The following is a 19,059-nucleotide window of genomic DNA, read 5'->3' as shown; positions in this document are numbered from 1 at the left end:
TTTAAAAAAAAATGTTATGGTTTAACAATATAAAACAATGAAATGATCAGGCATCTTTTGGTCATAAAATCAGGTCCTCGAAAGAAGGACCTCGCAGAGGTAAATAAATCCCCTAACATGAGCCTGTAGAAATTTCCTGAAATAATTCTGCGTTTTAAAGTCTTTAGGTGGTCAGGCATAATGGCTGAAGATAATGAATTGGAAAAGTAAGTATTTTTTATTTTTAGATTATCATCGATTAACTTGTTTACGTTTGCTCGGTTAAACTAATACATCGGGGGAATGGTGTCTGGTACCACCAGATTAGGCTAGCATGTTTGCATAATGCATTTCTGTAGCTATGGGGTTATTTTGGTTAGGGGACGGAGTGTATCTTGTGTAGCAGTCAACACACTCTGCCTTTTGGCAATCAACAGCTGTTCTCACTACGTGCTATAAGATCGGCTGAATCAGAGAGAGCCCCCTGCGAGACTAATGCCTCAGCTGGTCGGGTTAAACGGGGACACCGCTGATGTCCCAATTACTTATGATTCACTTCCTCCGCGTCTCCTATTTTCTTCCTCGCTCGCACATAATTATATTAGTCTCCCCTTGAGCTTTTATGTCATCTTGGTCTTCTGTTGTTATCCGCATTTTTCTACGTCTTTTCCTCCAGACGGGCTATAGAGGAACTCCTCAAGGAGACAGACAGAGCCAGGGTGAGAGCTGAGACCATGGGCCCTGCAGGATGGTGAGTTATGGTTCTGAAATGTCATCCCTGACAGCCTCCACATAAAACGCCATGTAAAATCTTACTTCATAGGTTTAGCTGTTTTTTTTGGAGGCTTCTATTATTGTTGTATTTGTGTTTAACTAGTTTTCTATTATAGATAATTCGTCAGGTTCCCAAAGACACTTGTCTCTCTTGGCATCTAAAAGCACACACATATAGACTAAATTTATTATTAATATTTATTTATTGATTGTGTGTCTGTAGTGATTCTATGTCTAAAAAAAACGGTATAACCCTGTGAACTTTCCTGGAATTGAAAATATGCTTTCAGACATTTTTATTTTCTGGGCTGACGCTGATTTATCAAAACTATTTTTTTCTTCTTGATTTATTTCAGATGTGAGAGGTCAAAGCTAATGTTCTGAAGCTGTCATTCACTCGTCATTTAATGCAGTTACAAAAGTCACTTGAAAGGAGGGGACAAAAGGCAAATAAAATTTTTTTTTAAAAGACTGTCCATAATTATAATGTTACCTAACTTAAACTTTTCACATTTTTTTGTCTATCCCAAACATTTACATGACAACGTTCTCTGAAGTCTGCAAGGCTTGTCTTTTGTGTAACAATTACAGTTTGAGTTTTTTCACACTGTGTCGCATTTACAATCATAGATTTATCTTGGTAACCAATATTTGTTGACTGATCTGTATTAATTAGATCGACAAATGTTTGCAAGTATATTGTTGCACAATGATTTCTTTTGCATGAAATTATTTATTGACCTATTCACTTTTTGTGTATTTGATCTGTTTGATGGTTAATGGGTTTCTCTTTGGATCTCCCTTCATTGAGTCTCTTGAAATGATAAGATTTATTTGTGTATGTTTAACAGATCTTAAACAAATTTAGAAGGACTTTATTCTTTTTTGTGGGTTTCTAATGAAGAGGTTTATGTTATTTTGTTTTTTAGGTCTGGTCCAAAAAAACTACAGAATATTAAAAAAAAGTTGGTTTATGTAATTTCCAGAAAACTTGCACCTCTTATCACACTATTTAGTAGTAAATTAAAGAATGACCCAGTATTTTTAAGTGTTAGAAAACATGGAAAAACAGCACAATACCATAATGTTTTATTTTCATGTGGGAACCTAACAAAAAGTGAAATTATACAAAAAGCAGTAAGGTGAGCATCTAACTCCCAACTTAAAGCAAAGTCATGCCCTTAATAGTTGTCCTATAATTTAAATTGTACTCTGGAGACAATTTGTCCTTTAATGGAAACGACTATACATCTGTCAGATATACTGATCAGATAACTGTCGCTTTTCACATTAGACTTTAGATTAAAAAAAAAACCTTAATTCTGAATTTTTAAGTGGTTGTGTTGTCTTCTTCTCTGTCAGGTTGAAATGTCCCCTGCAGAGCACCAACAAACGCTTTCTCCTCAACACTCTGCGCTCTACCGGCCTGCAGCGGCGAAACGATGAGCAGAGAACCGCAGACTCCAAAACAAGAGACCGCCTGACCCACAAGTCCCGTGACAGACGGTGTGACCGCAGCAGAACACCTCCGACAGACCACAGGAGTAATGGACGCCACAAAGACCATAAACATCACACCCGTTCAAACCGAGATAAGGAACTGGACAAAGATAAGAACAAATCTGACAGACACGGGGACAACAGCAGAGACAGGAAGCATGCCGATGGACCAAACGGAGACAGAAAAAGAAGTTCTTCATGAATGAACTTGCTGTGTTTTAAAGGTAGCCTTGATGCTCTACTGAAAAATTAATTGGCTGGAGGAGTATGGCTGACTTGAAATAGTTCTGTAGAGCCCTCTCACCCTCACAGAGACCCAGACAGACTAGAAGGACCTCTGCTGATCACAACGAATTGTACAGTGACAGAATATACAATTTGTATTACAGCTTTTGAATGAATGAATGAAGAGAGTAAAAGGAAATAAATATTTTGTGTTTTCAGGCATGAATAATTGATCCTCTTACAGTTCTAACATGAATCTTTATGCACCAGAACGAAACATCAAATATACTTTTTAGGATATAATCTAAAAATCATATCAAAGCTAATATTTGTTTTATCATGTTCCACTTTGTAAAGGTGGCTGTAGCTCCATTATAATGTCATTAACCATTCTTTTGTGGTTATCCACCACTGGTGTTTATATAAGCCATGCTGCTGTCGCCAAAGAGTAAACAAATTTTATATCCTGTCTAATGTTTTGAAATGTGCACAGCAGCTATCAGAACCGCTCTTGTTTTTCAAAGGAGAAAAGTGGTTTCCTTACACTCCCAGTCCCCGTGAAGACACAGTACGACTGTTATAGCTATGAATAAAAAGAAAAGATGAGAATTCCATCTTCCTGGACATCTACTTTAGCCGAAGGTGATGTTGTAACTTCACTATAGCTCTTGTTTTTGAGTCATTTTCAGGTTTTATTGTTCTCAAAGCTTTTTTTTTTTAACGCCTCGATTACAACCAGTTAGACCATTTCTCCCTCTGCTCACAAAAAGGTCTATAAGTTCTCTAAAAACATTTCATAGTCATGCTTCATAAATCACGCAGTCCATCTCCACTGTAGTAGAGTCTAGTCCTGGTTAACTGTTTCCTTCCTCTTTGCAACAATGATCAAATACCATTAAGCCATATCAGGCGACTCTTTAGCGCAGAATTGGTTTGCTTGAACTTTATTGCATTGCTGAGTGCTGCATTAGGATACCATGAAAAGCGCCATCATTGCTTTTGAGGATCCAAAAAGCAAATAGTTGATAATGTTCAGCTGTAGCTAAGCTCAGGGCCTTCCTACGCTTGGATTAGGAGAAATTGTATACGTCTCAAAGTGTTGCGTAAAGTTCCAGGTGCGCTCTGGGGGATGCGCGCTCCACGTCGTTTAATTGAGTTCAGTCACGCTCTCCAACTTAATTGACACACTAGGAGAGCTGTTGTTTAATGGGGCGGACACTCACGACCGCCAGAGGCTAATGGCCAGCAAACATGGAGAGTACAGCGGGAGAGGCTGTTCGTTGTTGCTAAGGGCCCTTCGCGCGGTGACCGCCCCAAGGCGCGCAAATTTGAGTTAAATGATGCATTTCTGAAAGTGTAATGGATAGGTTTTCAGACGACAGACCCCCAAAAATAATAAAATAAAATAAATGCAGTGGAAGACATCGAGTTTCCAAGACGACTGTTTCTCCGTTCTCTTATCTGAGAGGTCAAGCAATGTTTGCGCTCATATGCATCGATTTATTAGGCGCAGCGCGCAAACAGGAGACACATCCAAATGAAATATCGATTGAAAACTATGAATGAAGAGCCATGTAAAGTGGTGCGCATGATCATTTTGTCTTTTCATGACGAAGCAGAGTTTAAACTGTACATTTGAGTCGAGACTCACGCATGTGGGAGCCATGCGGCTAAACGCAGCGTTATTTACAGAGTGGCATTGATTTATGCGCCGAAAGTCGTCCTGTTAAATTTACCGAGGGACGAAAAGCCCACAAGCTGGAGAATATCCTAGTAACTCGGCGCCTTGGTCTGCCGTCCTGAGCAAATAATGAAACCAATGGCCTGGGCGCCGCAGAGTCACATGGTGACAGAGCGACACACCTGCAGGCAGCAGACGGGGCCTCGCAGTTGCGCCACAAGCAGGTAGAGCCGAAGGTCCACACGGACGCGCAGGTGCGCTGAATGCCCCGCAGCTTCGGGTGTCCTCCAGCCATGAACCGGGAAGATCATTACTACCCCTCTCAGGTGTTCAAAGACCCCTGCGCTTACCAGAGGTCGCAGTGTGATGAGTACAGCCCACCGCCGTGCCTCTACATGAGCAGGCAGGCCCATTCCGTCTACACTCCACCAACACTGGGAGCCTTGGAGCAGGCCAGCTTACCTGACTCGGCACCGATTTACGGTTTACCCAGCATGCGGGAGGATCCAGGTGTGCCTCAGCTCCACCACCAGCAGGAACTGCAGCAGCCACCGCTCCAAGCTCTGGGATATGGAGACACGGTGGAGCAGAGCGCGTATCAGCTGCCTTTCCCCTGGATGAAAACCACCAAATCTCACTCACACACCTGGAAGGGACAGTGGGCAGGTAAAGACGTCCTTAAAAGTCAGAGAAGAGGGGATTTTATGCAATCTGGTAAATAAAACCCTTAAAATGTGGTTTTCAAGTCAGTTCTTTAATTTTTTGTGTGTTATCCTCACATTTGGAGCCCATCAATGTAATTCTGGGCTTTTGTCAGCCTGTCAAAGGCCCGGAAGACACTTTCTGAGGTCTTTTATTAGGAAAATGTGTTGTTTTTTTCATGTGAAAATGAAGTTTGACCTTATTCCAAGTCAAGCAAAGCAAGGCGCAATTATTCTCTCACATCAACAAGTCAGGGACATTTGATTGATTTGTAAAAAGGACATTTTTAGCAGCTCGATTAGTAAAACTGTAATAATTATACATTCCAAAAACAGAAATTTGTGCATTAATTCATTATTTTGGGTATATCTTATTGGAAGATTTTGAATGATCAATAGGCATTTGATTGCGTCATCTGTGATTAATCAGAACTTTTTGGTTCATTTTCTAAGATAAATTCTGGAAATGATGAGCAATCAAAAGCAATGAGACATAAATAGGATGATTCCTCAACACAAGATGCCTGCAAAGTTATATTTCAAAATAAAAATTAATTGTAAATTATGCTTATTTCTTTAGTAAATATTACAAATAACATCCAAATTTATATTAATTTTCTTTTAGATATTGAATGCATGAAAAATAAACGTTTTTGTGACGCACAGAAAAATGAGCCGTGATTGAGTCCACTTTGTAGGGCACGTGCGTTCAGTTTTTGTGAGTGGATTGATTCTGAACAGGAAAGACATAAAGAATGCTTTATGACTGATAGGATTATATATGTGTCAGATTTATTGTGTGTATTTATATATATATGGACCAGCGCCATTCTGTCCCGTAATAGAGATAAAGAGACTCTTCTTTTGATCTGGAAATCAGAAAAAACTAACTAAATTTTGAAATTTCCAAAAATGTAATTATATAGAAAATAAACATGTTTTCATTATTTGCATTGGTATAAATGAATAAAGAAAAAAATATTCAAAAGTACATTTCATTAAACGATAGTGGGTTATTTTCTAACATGACTAAAAAAGAGATGCATTATGGGATATGTCCATTTACTGTCCATACACTCTAAAAACACGTGTTTTTTTTTCATGTGTTGGGTTATATTTTTCTGTTACTTTTTGGGACAAAGCCTTACTACTTTTTTTGGTTTTCATTTCAGCCCTATTTATTTTTTTCTTTTTCAAAGTAACCAAGAAAAAAGTTAGTCCTCTTTCAACCTTGGAGTTTGGTTAAAACAACTCAACTTGGTTAAAACTGTAAACAGTTACACTGTAAAACATGGCTATTTTACCGTGTAAGGATTTTTTGAAGTTTAATAGTTTGTGCTTTGCATAAAACCTCAAAAGAAATGCTGTAAGGTTATTTTATTTCACTGAGATTACATGTGTGTCCCAAACAATTTGGAAACATTTGTTGTTGTTTTAATAAGCCTATTGTTGTGGTTTAAGGGCCATACGTGATGGCGGAAACCGAGGAGAACAAGCGCACCAGGACTGCGTACACGCGCGCACAGCTGCTGGAGCTCGAGAAGGAGTTTCTGTTCAACCGCTACATCTCCAGGCCGCGGCGCGTCGAGCTGGCGCTGACCCTGAGCCTCACCGAGCGTCACATCAAGATCTGGTTTCAGAACCGGCGCATGAAGTGGAAGAAGGAGGAGGACCGGAGGAGGGCGAGGGGAGGCGATCCGGATCAAGACTCCTCCATCACCTCTGGAGACCAGGGAGAGACTGCAGGTGGAGTGTCCTCCACGAACGGATCTCACACTTCCACACCCCCAGTTTCCCCGCTTCATGGTTGCACTTTCTCGGCGTCTGTGACAAGAGAACCAGCATAGACCTTTTCTGAATAGTGAAACCTTCAGAGAACCACAAACCTCTCGAGTTACAACCTAGTGCATATGCCTTCGATTTTTTGCTGGACCAAAGTTCCTGTTGGAGTCTGTCATTTCTGGACTAAAGCAACAGCCACCTCTCCATCAAGTTCGCATGTTTTAATTTACTTGGGACACCAGGGGGCATCTGGAGACAGCAAACCGCCCTTTACGCGCAGCAGGGTTTACTCTGCAAACAAAGCGTCACAGTTTTCCACGCCACGACAAAATATCTTTATATTTTTTTTTAAATATAAGCGAGCTATTTCTCAGATGTCTGTCATTCCTCCTGTTGATTCCATGTAAGCGGGACTGGAGTTGGTTTATATTTTAACATTGAAGATGTTTCACCTCTACTCCAAAAGGGTTTTAGAATTAAGACGTCTCTTGGAGAAAAGTCAAGTATTTCTCAAATGTGAACCAGTTTTGAATGGTTTATTGCTGTATATTAGTTTTAACATAACACAAGTTATATATTTCAAATAAAGAATGCAACACAGCAAAGTTTGACAGCAGTGTTGGGGTTTGGTACAGAGGACACGCGCGCGCACGTCTCTTTCAGTTCACAACTTGAATGTTCTGTCAGAAAGCAGCAGGGTGTGGATGCGCAGACGGCAGATCTTCTTCACCTCCTCGATGCCGCGCGTTCTCTCTACAATGCGCTCGTTCTGGCAGCGCTCGGACAGCTGCTGCAGGATGGCCGCCTTCTCGTTCATCCGCGCGCAAATCACGAAAGGGAACCCGAAGCGTTTCTTGTATTCCTCGTTCAGCCGCGCCATGCGCGCGGCTTCCAAGGAGCTCAGCGCGTCCATGCCAGCCTCAGCCTGCTCCTCTAGAGATTCTCGGGTCAAGGTGCCGCTTTTGAGATCCCTTCCAGCAAGATCCGGGTGGCACCTGAGGATCCCCTCTTTACCTGGACACATTATCACTCATTGACTTCTGTTTGTTTTATTTTAAAACCCACGATAATCTGTGCAACTGTGCGCAAAATTTGGTCTGAGAGTCACATGAAAAAATATATATGTAATATATATATGCACAAAGCATTTTTTCGTCTTACCTGATTCTGGGAGAGCATCAATGAACTCATTAATGGCAGCTTCAAGCGCCTTGACGCTCACAAAGGGACGACAGGACCACACAGCAGCAGGAATCAGGGGACATTTTTCCACCACGTTCCCAAAAACATCAACAAAATCTTCATAAGATAGAACATTTACAGCGGCTATGTCCATATTTTTGTGTAAAGTCTTTAATGGTTGCTCAGACGAGTTTGATGAACTTTGGACAACAAAGGTAAACGCACTGGCGGACACACAAAATAAGCCCCATGCACGTGTCCAGCTCTGGTTAATATTTTCTATGGAAAATCAGCTGTCAGTCATTTGGCAATTTATCTCCAGAGAGCAGCAAAACAATGACGTAGTGAAAATGCTCTTCCTGGTCCCCAAACGTGAATGTGGGTTTTCCACGTGCGCAATTGCGCACAGATCATTGAAGCTTTAACATAAACTTTGATAGAGGGAGTTGTGATCGAGAAACAGGTTTTTTGTTTTTCAATTAAGCAAAATGAGTTTTAAATGTTTACATCCTACACCAACATGTACATGCTTGGCCATATTGAAAGACACGGTTTATTCTTTGTGCTATCCTATGACCCCACCCTTACATTGACATGTTATCCCTACCATGACAAAGGTGGATAAAGGTGGATTTCATGTAATCCATGGACACCAGTGAAAATCACAAATCATCGAAGAAAAAAGGTTCTGCGCACTGTCTAGTGGGGTCTAGGTGACCCCACTCCAAATGTCAAAGTGCCTATATAGCACAAGGGTTATTTAATTAACTTGGAGATTTGTCAATGTTATCTTTAGTTTGACATGTTAATATTTCAGATGCAGTTGTCAGATAATGATCAAGTGTAACCTTTATCATTATTTTCATCGTTTTTCTATGTTTGGAAGATAAAAAGTTTGATTTAATTAGTCTTCTCCAAAAACCTTTCTGCAAAAATTTAGCATTTTCTCCTTTTTACAAACACGAATGTTTAGCTAATCAATTACCACAATCATAAAAAAGACTGATCCAGAACTGTCTGAAATAGATTTAATGATATAGATTTAAACACAAAAATGTAATCTTTCATACATAATAATCTAAATTATACATAGAAAATATATCAGTGTTTATGAAAAATGCTAAATGAAGAGTTAATACGATACAAGTGATGCAAGGAAATGCAAAACAATGAAATTGTCATGGTTTCAGTTTGTTGTGTCTTGTTTTTGGTCCTTGTTCTGTCTAGTTTCTGTTTCCTGTTTTATTTTGAAAGTCTCCTGTCTTGTCTGGTTTCTTCAGTTTTACTTCCTTTGGTCCCCATCTGCCCTGATCGTGTTCACCTGTGTCTTGTCTGCCCTGTCTGTATTTAAGTCTTGTCTCTGCCTTCCTCCTGTGTTGGTCCATTAGTACCCCTGTTATGGTGTTCATGCCATGGTCCTCGTCCATGTTTCATGCCACGCCAAGTAAGTTTTTGTTTCCTTTGTCATCCTGCTCGGCAGCGCTTTTGTTTGTGGTTGTAATTAAACCCCTTGCCCCGGAACTTTGTGCCTCCTGCCTCTGCATTCTGGGTCCTACCGGCTCCACTGCCACGCCTTACCCGCCTGAGCTCGGCTCCACGCCTTACCCGCCTGAGCTCGGCTCCACGCCTTACCCGCCTGAGCTCGGCTCCACGCCTGACCCGCCTGAGCTCGGCTCCACGCCTGACCCGCCTGAGCTCGGCTCCACGCCTGACCCGCCTGAGCTCGGCTCCACGCCTGACCCGCCTGAGCTCGGCTCCACGCCTGACCCGCCTGAGCTCGGCTCCACGCCTGACCCGCCTGAGCTCGGCTCCACGCCTGACCCGCCTGAGCTCGGCTCCACGCCTGACCCGCCTGAGCTCGGCTCCACGCCTGACCCGCCTGAGCTCGGCTCCACGCCTGACCCGCCTGAGCTCGGCTCCACGCCTGACCCGCCTGAGCTCGGCTCCACGCCTGACCCGCCTGAGCTCGGCTCCACGCCTGACCCGCCAGAGCCTGACTGCTGGCCCGACCCGCCTGAGCTCGGCTCCACGCCTGACCCGCCTGAGCTCGGCTCCACGCCTGACCCGCCTGAGCTCGGCTCCACGCCTGACCCGCCGGAGCCTGACTGCTGGCCCGACCCGCCGGAGCCTGACTGCTGGCCCGACCCGCCGGAGCCTGACTGCTGGCCCGACCCGCCGGAGCCTGACTGCTGGCCCGACCCGCCGGAGCCTGACTGCTGGCCCGACCCGCCGGAGCCTGACTGCTGGCCCGACCCGCCGGAGCCTGACTGCTGGCCCGACCCGCCGGAGCCTGACTGCTGGCCCGACCCGCCGGAGCCTGACTGCTGGCCCGACCCGCCGGAGCCTGACTGCTGGCCCGACCCGCCGGAGCCTGACTGCTGGCCCGACCCGCCGGAGCCTGACTGCTGGCCCGACCCGCCGGAGCCTGACTGCTGGCCCGACCCGCCGGAGCCTGACTGCTGGCCCGACCCGCCGGAGCCTGACTGCTGGCCCGACCCGCCGGAGCCTGACTGCTGGCCCGACCCGCCGGAGCCTGACTGCTGGCCCGACCCGCCGGAGCCTGACTGCTGGCCCGACCCGCCGGAGCCTGACTGCTGGCCCGACCCGCCGGAGCCTGACTGCTGGCCCGACCCGCCGGAGCCTGACTGCTGGCCCGACCCGCCGGAGCCTGACTGCTGGCCCGACCCGCCGGAGCCTGACTGCTGGCCCGACCCGCCGGAGCCTGACTCCATGCCTGACTCCATGCCTGACTCCATGCCTGACTCCATGCCTGACTCCATGCCTGACTCCATGCCTGACTCCATGCCTGACTCCATGCCTGACTCCATGCCTGACTCCATGCCTGACTCCATGCCTGACTCCATGCCTGACTCCATGCCTGACTCCATGCCTGACTCCATGCCTGACTCCATGCCTGACTCCATGCCTGACTCCATGCCTGACTCCATGCCTGACTCCATGCCTGACTCCATGCCTGACTCCATCACGCCTGACGACTCCACGCCTGACGACTCCACGCCTGACGACTCCACGCCTGACTCCATCACGCCTGACTCCATCACGCCTGACTCCATCACGCCTGACTCCATCACGCCTGACTCCATCACGCCTGACTCCATCACGCCTGACGACTCCACGCCTGACTCCATCACGCCTGACTCCATCACGCCTGACTCCATCACGCCTGACGACTCCACGCCTGACGACTCCACGGATCTCATGCCGGACCTGCCTCGCCGGACCGCTCGGCCCCCCGGCCGTCCTCCGGACCTGCCTCGCCGGACCGCTCGGCCCCCCGGCCGTCCTCTGGACTCTTGTGCCCGTCGAGGTTTATCCTCCGGGGCCCCCCCCTCATGTGACTTTTGGAACCTCGGAGCGGTTCCTTGAGGGGGGGGTACTGTCATGGTTTCAGTTTGTTGTGTCTTGTTTTTGGTCCTTGTTCTGTCTAGTTTCTGTTTCCTGTTTTATTTTGAAAGTCTCCTGTCTTGTCTGGTTTCTTCAGTTTTACTTCCTTTGGTCCCCATCTGCCCTGATCGTGTTCACCTGTGTCTTGTCTGCCCTGTCTGTATTTAAGTCTTGTCTCTGCCTTCCTCCTGTGTTGGTCCATTAGTACCCCTGTTATGGTGTTCATGCCATGTTCCTCGTCCATGTTTCATGCCACGCCAAGTAAGTTTTTGTTTCCTTTGTCATTCTGCTCGGCAGCGCTTTTGTTTGTGGTTGTAATTAAACCCCTTGCCCCGGAACTTTGTGCCTCCTGCCTCTGCATTCTGGGTCCTACCGGCTCTCGAGCCACCTCACCGTGACAGAAATCTTAATTGTGGATTGATAAAGAGAAACTCTTTCAATAGTGATACACAAGGCAGTGATAATAAAATGCCTTCCCGGTACACAAAGGGAAGTAAATATCAGATGTGATTCGACATCTAAAATTATGAGATTTCATTTATGGTTGCTTTTACTCATTTCCTTAATTCTTGTTTTTAGTCAATTTGCTAAAACTCCTGGACTCTTCTGCCTTTTCTGCCTGGACTTTTTTCTTTTACAGCTGGGAGCAGGTCATTTGATACAATTAATAGCATTTTCAATTTTTTTTTAACTTTCTTAGTCTAAATTGAGCTAATTTTTTATTTTTTTATAGAGAAATCTTTTGAGAATCTTTTTAAAATGTCCTCAAAAATTGCTATTTCACTTTTGACCCTTATATGTTTTCAACATGTTAGTGTAAATGGATTAAAAAAATAAAAGGTTATGACAAAGAAATTAGACAAACTATATCTCCTGAAAACTGGTGAAGGTGGTCTGATGATCTATTAACCAGTTAGGTTATAGATAAGACCATATAAGTTATATAAGTTATAAGCTCAAATCCCAGGAGGCTTCAACAACTTCATGTTTCCCCCTGAAACTCTTTAAGTTAAAAGAACTAAAGAATGCTTCTGCGTTAGTTTTTTAGTGATGTGATGCAAAATGTGTTTAGTGGTGGAATACTTCTGAGATAAACCAAGTAACGTTTGAATGAAAGCATGTTTAAATATTGACATTTAAATATTTAATGAATAAATTTGTAACTATGAAGATATTTGACTCATAAAGGCATAAACTAGTTGCAGTTATTTAAGAGTCAAATAAAGATGAATAAGTCAAAACTTTAAATGAACACAACTTTTAAGACTCCATAAGTAACATGCTTTTTTGAATACATGATTAAGTGTTGCCTAAATTCATTTTAAATCTGCAAATTAAAGTCCCACTCTGATCATCATTTGATCTGTTTTCAAAGCTTTCTAAGTGGTCATTTAATTATGATCATGCAGATTTTAGCCAAGATAATAAAATAAAACTATCGGTTTCTAGGACAAAGTTTCTGCAGAGCGACAGTAGTTCATTAGAAATTCATCTCTGAGTTGTGGGTGGGACTGGTGGTGTGGAGTAAGCTTGTCCCCTTCCCGTCATCCCCCTGTTTACATGCTCTTCTGCTAGCTTACAGCCTCTCACACCACCCACCTAACATTACCAGTGCAAAAAAAAAAAAAAAAAACGGCGAGCAATATTGGAGCTACGTAGCTGTACGTTTTTGAGCCAGATGATGGCTCGGACGAAGAAGAAAAAGAGATGGGTCTGCACGTGGATGCATCAGAATGAAGCTGAACAGGGAGCTTGTGGCTTTCCATAACTTACCACACACTAACAAGCTTTTTGCAACAGCATTTTGTTTGGATCTTCTCCCAATTCACAATGACTCGAAGAATAAAACACTCAGAAATGCAATTTTGAGCTTAATTTTCTTACTAAATGTCCTCCATCATCACAAAAAGAACATACATTTATTAGAAAAAACAAAAAGCTATTTTTTATCAGAGTGGATCTATACATACCTGTAACCCTTGTGCTATCCTAAGCACTTTAACATTGGGAGTCAGGTCATCTAGACCCCACTAGACAGTGCTCTGAACCTTTTTTCTTCAATGATTTGTGATCTTCACTGGTTTCCATGGATTACATGAAATCCTCTCCATCTTTATCCACCTTTGTCGTGGTAGGAATAACATGTCAATGTAAGGGTGGGGTCATATGGTAGCACAAGGGATAAAAGGACAGAGGTCACAAAGACAGTTTCATAACCTCCCTGTTGAGATCTGTGAAGGAACTTGTGTTAACATAATGTTCACATTTAACACAACCAAAAATAAGACAGAACACAGAACATTTATAATTGAAGGAAGGTAAACAAAAAAAAAATAGAAAAACCTGCTTCCCAGCTTGTCCTGTGGGTGGATTCTCTGTTTTGCCTTAATAGAAATGGTAAAAAGGTCATAAACTTTACAGAGAGAATCGACAGTGATTCCTCCTTCAAGAGGTAACAGTCCTTTTATCTAAAATGTCTTTTCTGTAAATCTTTCAGTGTAGTTGTGTGAAGAAACTGGATTCTCTAGAAAGGACTGTATTAAATTTTAGGTTCGTACCCGTCAGTTTCTTGCACACAGAAATAATGAATAATGACTCAGAGACAGTTACTTAGCTTTTGTGGAGGTTTTACTTCGCACAAACACGAAGGGGACAGACATGAACATGGTACATTCAAAGTCCGAACCAACGAGCTCAGGGATGGGCTTTGGTATAAAAACCCTGCATTTGCATATTCAGAAGATCGTCCGATGGGCCTCGTGTGAAAAACAAGCCCACAGGTTACTGCTGGAGAGAACCTCCAAGGCTAAAGTGAAGATAAGTCTGAGGCCTGCTCAGCAGAAAACATGCACAGAAAAGAGGGAGTATGGGAAGAAACTGTTAGAACAATAGTTTGGCTGTGCTTTCTTCAAATGTAATATAATTTTGAGATGACAATACATGCTCAGTGAATTAAGTTTAAACCATTAGTGTAATAAAAGTTAAAGGCAGTTTCTAACTATTCTTCACATACCCCCCTGTTTGTCATATCAAAATTATATATGGATAGTCAGCAGAACACTTCTCATCATCAACCATATTCCATTTCACGAAGATTTTCAGTATAGGCAGCATATCGGCTCTGCATCGAAAACGAAAGTGTATAGGTACATGTAAATACAAAAGAAAACATAAAATCAACGTGAATAAATGAGCATATCAGAGGTGGTAGGTGATACATGTGTGTTGATGCGAAAACCTCCAGGGCTAAACTTATACCATCTGTGTGAAACTTTCATTGAGCAGTCAGGGAGGGCAAAACTCATCAACGGCCCTGTGCCCCTCAGCAGTCATCCGTAAGGATACGCATGCATCACCAGTCCAAACCTCGGCACAATTTCAGTAATTAAAGTTACATAGAACAAGAAACAAATTAAGAAATAAATAAAATTTAAAAAAAAAATCAAATCAAACAAAAGAAAAACAATAAAAGAAATCTGTAAAGACCAGTTCCAACCACGAGCGGATGCGAACCAGGTTAATTGTAGGCATAATGCTGATAGAGTCGGCCTGACAGCATCTTGGCGATCATTCATTTGACACATGGAATCAAACAGGTGGCGGAAAGAAAAAAGAAAAACACACAGAGGGGACTGGAGTGACCAGTTTTATCAGTACACTCCACCAGAAGTAAACCAATAAAGTGGGGACCCAGACCAGTAGGCGTCAGTCATCTGAGAAAAAATGTGTGATTTAAGGGCCTTGACCTCGCTGATGATGTGAATGAGATCTCCAGAGGAAGAGGGAATAAAATTACAAGATGAAACCACGAGCAACAGCTGGACCCATGTCAGCTGGTTCGAAGCTCACTGTAGCTGGAAGAGAGCAGCGCTAGAGGAAACACACCAGGGAACGCCCCTCGCCAGGAGTGGTGTCACACTGCGGCGGCTTCGTAGTTGGACTTCAACCAGGGATGCGTCTCAAAATGTCAGTCTCATAGGCTCTCAGCAATTTACAGTGGCTTACGTGAATCCAGGAGGGTTCAGCAATTCGTACTGCGGTTGGCATAGCGAGGAGAACCTTGAAGGGTCCCGTCCACCTCAGGTGTGACCAATCAGTCCGTTAAATGGCCTTCAGGTAAAGCAGGTCACCGACAGAGGCCTTCTGGTCAGGATGCAGAGTCTGTGGGGAGGAGAGAGCTGGAGGCAGACTCAATGTTTCCTTTGTTCTCACAGCTTTCTTCAAACAATCATGTAAATTATCAATGGTGCCAGTAGAGCCAGGCATGAGAGTAGAAAAAAAAATCAGGAAAAAAATAAAATAAATAAAATAAAAATAAAATTGTGGGGAAAAAAAAATATTGAAAGTGAAACAGACAAGAACTGCGTCTCATTTTAACAGCACCATGAGCGTTAGGTCCTAAATAAATAAATCATACACGGACACAGTAAAACGGTAAAAACAGGCGCGTTGACTAATGGGAAAGTTTGAACGGAAGGGAGTAGAGCAGTCTGCATGTGATTCTGGAGAATTTGCACAAGAGAATCACAGGTGACATTGTTACAACTATGCAGCTTACAGCGAGTGAGTGAAGGTGGGGGCTGATCAGATAAGGTGGTGAGGTCCGGGGAGAGAAATAATTTTGCTAGAAACAGAAACTAAATGTCCCAAAAAATTTTAACCTGTGCTTGGGCCAGCTGGAGGTTAGTCTTACTGCACTTATTCCCCTGAGAGTTGAAACTTCGAAAGATTAGCAGACATGTCCATTAAAAAAAATGTGAGGCGAGTTAGTGGACCAGAGATCCTCAGGAATGCTTTTAAGGGGTCAGTCCTGATTTACAAGCAGAAATGCAGGGACCTGATCAGTGGGGTCAGAAGGCTGCAATCAAACTTTTTATGAGCAGGGAGAGTGAACTAAAAAAAGGGAAGCGGCATCAGCCATCTGAGTCTGATCATGTTTATTCAAGAAGGAGGTGTGTCCTGCACAAACTGATCCACGTCTGCTTTGTAAGAAATGATACTTTCTATAGCTTTTTCTGAACATCTACCTTAGTCCATGTCCTAAACACTAAAACACGTCCTATCATTATTCTGAGAGCATAGAAAGCTGTTATATCTGCTTACAACTGAGAAATCACCCCTCCTTTCTGCGAGTTCTCATCAGCCTGTCTGCAGGCTCGGGCACGCGCACTCTGATCTGTGAAGCTGTTCCCCCCTCCTTCTGCTCTGTCCTGCACTCTGAGGCTGCTTAACTTTCCATGAAATCCATAATCTTTAACCAATTTATCAAAATACTTGATTAATGTCTGATCCTGACTTTCCACATACTTCCAAACTTCATGAAAAGCTTTCTGGACCTGACCAATGTGCCGTCTTTCTTTTTAGTGAGATTTTGTGAATGAGTCCCACCCATCTTTTTGAGGTTTTTGATCGACGATCAGCCACAACGTTCTCAGGAATTCATAGACCACACCATGCTTCTACAAGAGCTAAATCCCTTGCGGATGTGGCTGTCCTGAGAACCAGCTTCTCAATTTCAATCACAAACCAGAGCTCCCACCCAAGTAACCCTTTTTATGGATTCTCCAGCACTGAATCTAATCAGTAGAAAAAGCTTGGAGAATCAGAAAGAAACCTAATTATTTGTCAACTGAGTCACTATTTTGTTTTAGAACGAGGCATTAATCAAAGTGAGCACACACCACAGGAGCTGTCGAAGAGAGCACACTCAGACACAGACAGAGAGGCCCAAGAAGCATCACACACATATTTCCCCCGGAGCTCCGTTTACTCCATGTGCGGCCCACACAGGACCTTCAGCACAAAATTTTGGACACACAGTCCTGTCGTTGGACACACAGTCCTTTCGTTGTCCTTATAGGACAGTTAGCGCTAAATTTTGGACACACAGTCCTGTTGTTGGACACACAGTCCTTTCGTTGTCCTTATAGGACAGTTAGCGCTAAATTTTGGACACACAGTCCTGTTGTTGGACACACAGCCCTTCCTTCGTCTACACAAGACGTTTAGCGCAAAAATTTTGGACACACAGTCCTTCCGTTGGACACACAGTCCTTCATTCGTCTACACAAGACGTTTAGCGCAAAATTTTGGACACACAGTCCTTCCGTTGGACACACAGTCCTTCATTCGTCTACACAAGACGTTTAGCGCAAAATTTTTGGACACACAGTCCTTTCGTTGGACACACAGTCCTTTTGTTGTCCTTATAGGACAGTTAGCGCTAAATTTTGGACACACAGTCCTGTTGTTGGACACACAGTCCTTCCTTCGTCTACACAAGACGTTTAGCGCAAAATTTTTGGACACACAGTCCTTCCGTTGGACACACAGTCCTTCATTCGTCTACACAAGACGTTTAGCGCAAAATTTTTGGACACACAGTCCTTTCGTTGGACACACAGTCCTTTCGTTGTCCTTATAGGACAGTTAGCGCTAAATTTTGGACACACAGTCCTGTTGTTGGACACACAGTCCTTCCTTCGTCTACACAAGACGTTTAGCGCAAAATTTTTGGACACACAGTCCTTCCGTTGGACACACAGTCCTTCATTCGTCTACACAAGACGTTTAGCGCAAAATTTTGGACACACAGTCCTTCCGTTGGACACACAGTCCTTCATTCGTCTACACAAGACGTTTAGCGCAAAATTTTTGGACACACAGTCCTTTCGTTGGACACACAGTCCTTTCGTTGTCCTTATAGGACAGTTAGCGCTAAATTTTGGACACAAAGTCCTGTTGTTGGACACACAGTCCTTCCTTCGTCTACACAAGACGTTTAGCGCAAAATTTTTGGACACACAGTCCTTCCGTTGGACACACAGTCCTTCATTCGTCTACACAAGACGTTTAGCGCAAAATTTTGGACACACAGTCCTTCCGTTGGACACACAGTCCTTCATTCGTCTACACAAGACGTTTAGCGCAAAATTTTTGGACACACAGTCCTTTCGTTGGACACACAGTCCTTTCGTTGTCCTTATAGGACAGTTAGCGCTAAATTTTGGACACAAAGTCCTGTTGTTGGACACACAGTCCTTCCTTCGTCTACACAAGACGTTTAGCGCAAAATTTTTGGACACACAGTCCTGTTGTTGGACACACAGTCCTTCATTCGTCTACACAAGACGTTTAGTGCAAAATTTTTGGACACACAGTCCTTTCGTTGGACACACAGTCCTTTCTTTGGACACACAGTCCTGTCGTTGGACACACAGTCCTGTCGTTGGACACACAGTCCTTTCTTTGGACACACAGTCCTGTCGTTGGACACACAGTCCTGTCGTTGGACACACAGTCCTTTCTTCGGACACACAGTCCTGTCGTTGGACACACAGTCCTTTCTTCGGACACACAGTCCTTTCTTCGTCCACACAGGACGTTTTTAACCTACTGAAGGCTATTAGTCGGTACACGCGGCGGTACCTACACTTCAGACTCGGGCACGCGCAGCACCCTGACTGCAAGCGCTGCTCTGTTCAGCGTGCCCGCGCAGCAGTCAGGCTGCAGCCGTGTCTCTATTCTTCCCCCAAAGTTGATGCACGCACACACAAAGACACAGACACATTCAAAGTAAGGCCCTAACAAGTAAAAAGAGGACAGACTTTCTGTGTGGCGTACTCACTTCAAGCAATGAACCTCGTTATTTGATGAGGGTCCGACGTGGCCGAGGGCAAAACTGGATCCGGGGCGAGGGCCGCTGATCCTGAAGGCGGATGTGTCAATGCTGAGGCTGTGATCTCAGACAGCATGCGGTTTTCAGGCAACCCCCCCCAGGGGTTCCAGCGATGTCCAGGGCGTCAGTCGGCCGGCTCAGAAGGACCAAAT

The 19,059-nt window shown here is 44.1% G+C and overlaps 3 protein-coding genes across 4 annotated transcripts; 2 read left to right on the top strand and 1 right to left on the bottom strand.

The window, feature by feature from the left end:
• Window positions 1-7: 7 nt before the first annotated feature.
• On the top strand, window positions 8-2,707 carry si:ch211-140b10.6 (uncharacterized LOC101160364). Of its 2 annotated transcripts, XM_011488925.4 has the most exons (4): window positions 8-99; window positions 161-206; window positions 656-730; window positions 2,116-2,707. In XM_011488925.4, the coding sequence occupies exons 2-4, from the start codon at window positions 181-183 to the stop codon at window positions 2,453-2,455; spliced, it is 441 nt and encodes a 146-aa protein (XP_011487227.1). In that variant the 5' UTR covers window positions 8-99; window positions 161-180; the 3' UTR covers window positions 2,456-2,707. The 2 variants fall into 2 exon arrangements, with proteins under 2 accessions (XP_011487227.1, XP_004081100.1); XM_004081052.5 differs by having other exon boundaries at window positions 51-206.
• A 1,578-nt stretch (window positions 2,708-4,285) lies between these two features.
• On the top strand, window positions 4,286-7,250 carry pdx1 (pancreatic and duodenal homeobox 1). Its single transcript, XM_004081051.4, has 2 exons — window positions 4,286-4,825; window positions 6,322-7,250. The coding sequence occupies exons 1-2, from the start codon at window positions 4,423-4,425 to the stop codon at window positions 6,705-6,707; spliced, it is 789 nt and encodes a 262-aa protein (XP_004081099.1). The 5' UTR covers window positions 4,286-4,422; the 3' UTR covers window positions 6,708-7,250.
• On the bottom strand, window positions 7,160-8,127 carry urad (ureidoimidazoline (2-oxo-4-hydroxy-4-carboxy-5-) decarboxylase). The gene is made up of 2 exons (XM_004081050.5): window positions 7,804-8,127; window positions 7,160-7,656 (listed from the first exon to the last, which is right to left on the bottom strand). The coding sequence occupies exons 1-2, from the start codon at window positions 7,976-7,978 to the stop codon at window positions 7,307-7,309; spliced, it is 525 nt and encodes a 174-aa protein (XP_004081098.1). The 5' UTR covers window positions 7,979-8,127; the 3' UTR covers window positions 7,160-7,306.
• Window positions 8,128-19,059: the final 10,932 nt, after the last annotated feature.

Source organism: Oryzias latipes, chromosome 20 (genome assembly GCF_053564925.1).
Source record: "Oryzias latipes strain Hd-rR chromosome 20, Olatipes_Hd-rR_3.1".
NCBI classification, from domain to species: Eukaryota; Metazoa; Chordata; class Actinopteri; order Beloniformes; family Adrianichthyidae; genus Oryzias; species Oryzias latipes.
This window is presented reverse-complemented; position numbering and strand designations above follow the sequence as displayed.

Excerpts from the sequence above, each read along its gene's own strand:
- si:ch211-140b10.6 (XM_011488925.4), top strand. The coding sequence starts at position 181 with ATGGCTGAAGATAATGAATTGGAAAA. Across the intron at positions 207-655 it reads GAAGATAATGAATTGGAAAA|ACGGGCTATAGAGGAACTCC; the intron begins GTAAGTATTTTT and ends CTTTTCCTCCAG. Across the intron at positions 731-2,115 it reads ACCATGGGCCCTGCAGGATG|GTTGAAATGTCCCCTGCAGA; the intron begins GTGAGTTATGGT and ends CTTCTCTGTCAG.
- pdx1 (XM_004081051.4), top strand. The coding sequence starts at position 4,423 with ATGCCCCGCAGCTTCGGGTGTCCTCCAGCCATGAACCGGGAAGATCAT. Across the intron at positions 4,826-6,321 it reads CTGGAAGGGACAGTGGGCAG|GGCCATACGTGATGGCGGAA; the intron begins GTAAAGACGTCC and ends TTGTGGTTTAAG.
- urad (XM_004081050.5), bottom strand. The coding sequence starts at position 7,978 with ATGGACATAGCCGCTGTAAATGTTCTATCTTATGAAGATTTTGTTGAT. Across the intron at positions 7,657-7,803 it reads TGATGCTCTCCCAGAATCAG|GTAAAGAGGGGATCCTCAGG; the intron begins GTAAGACGAAAA and ends TAATGTGTCCAG.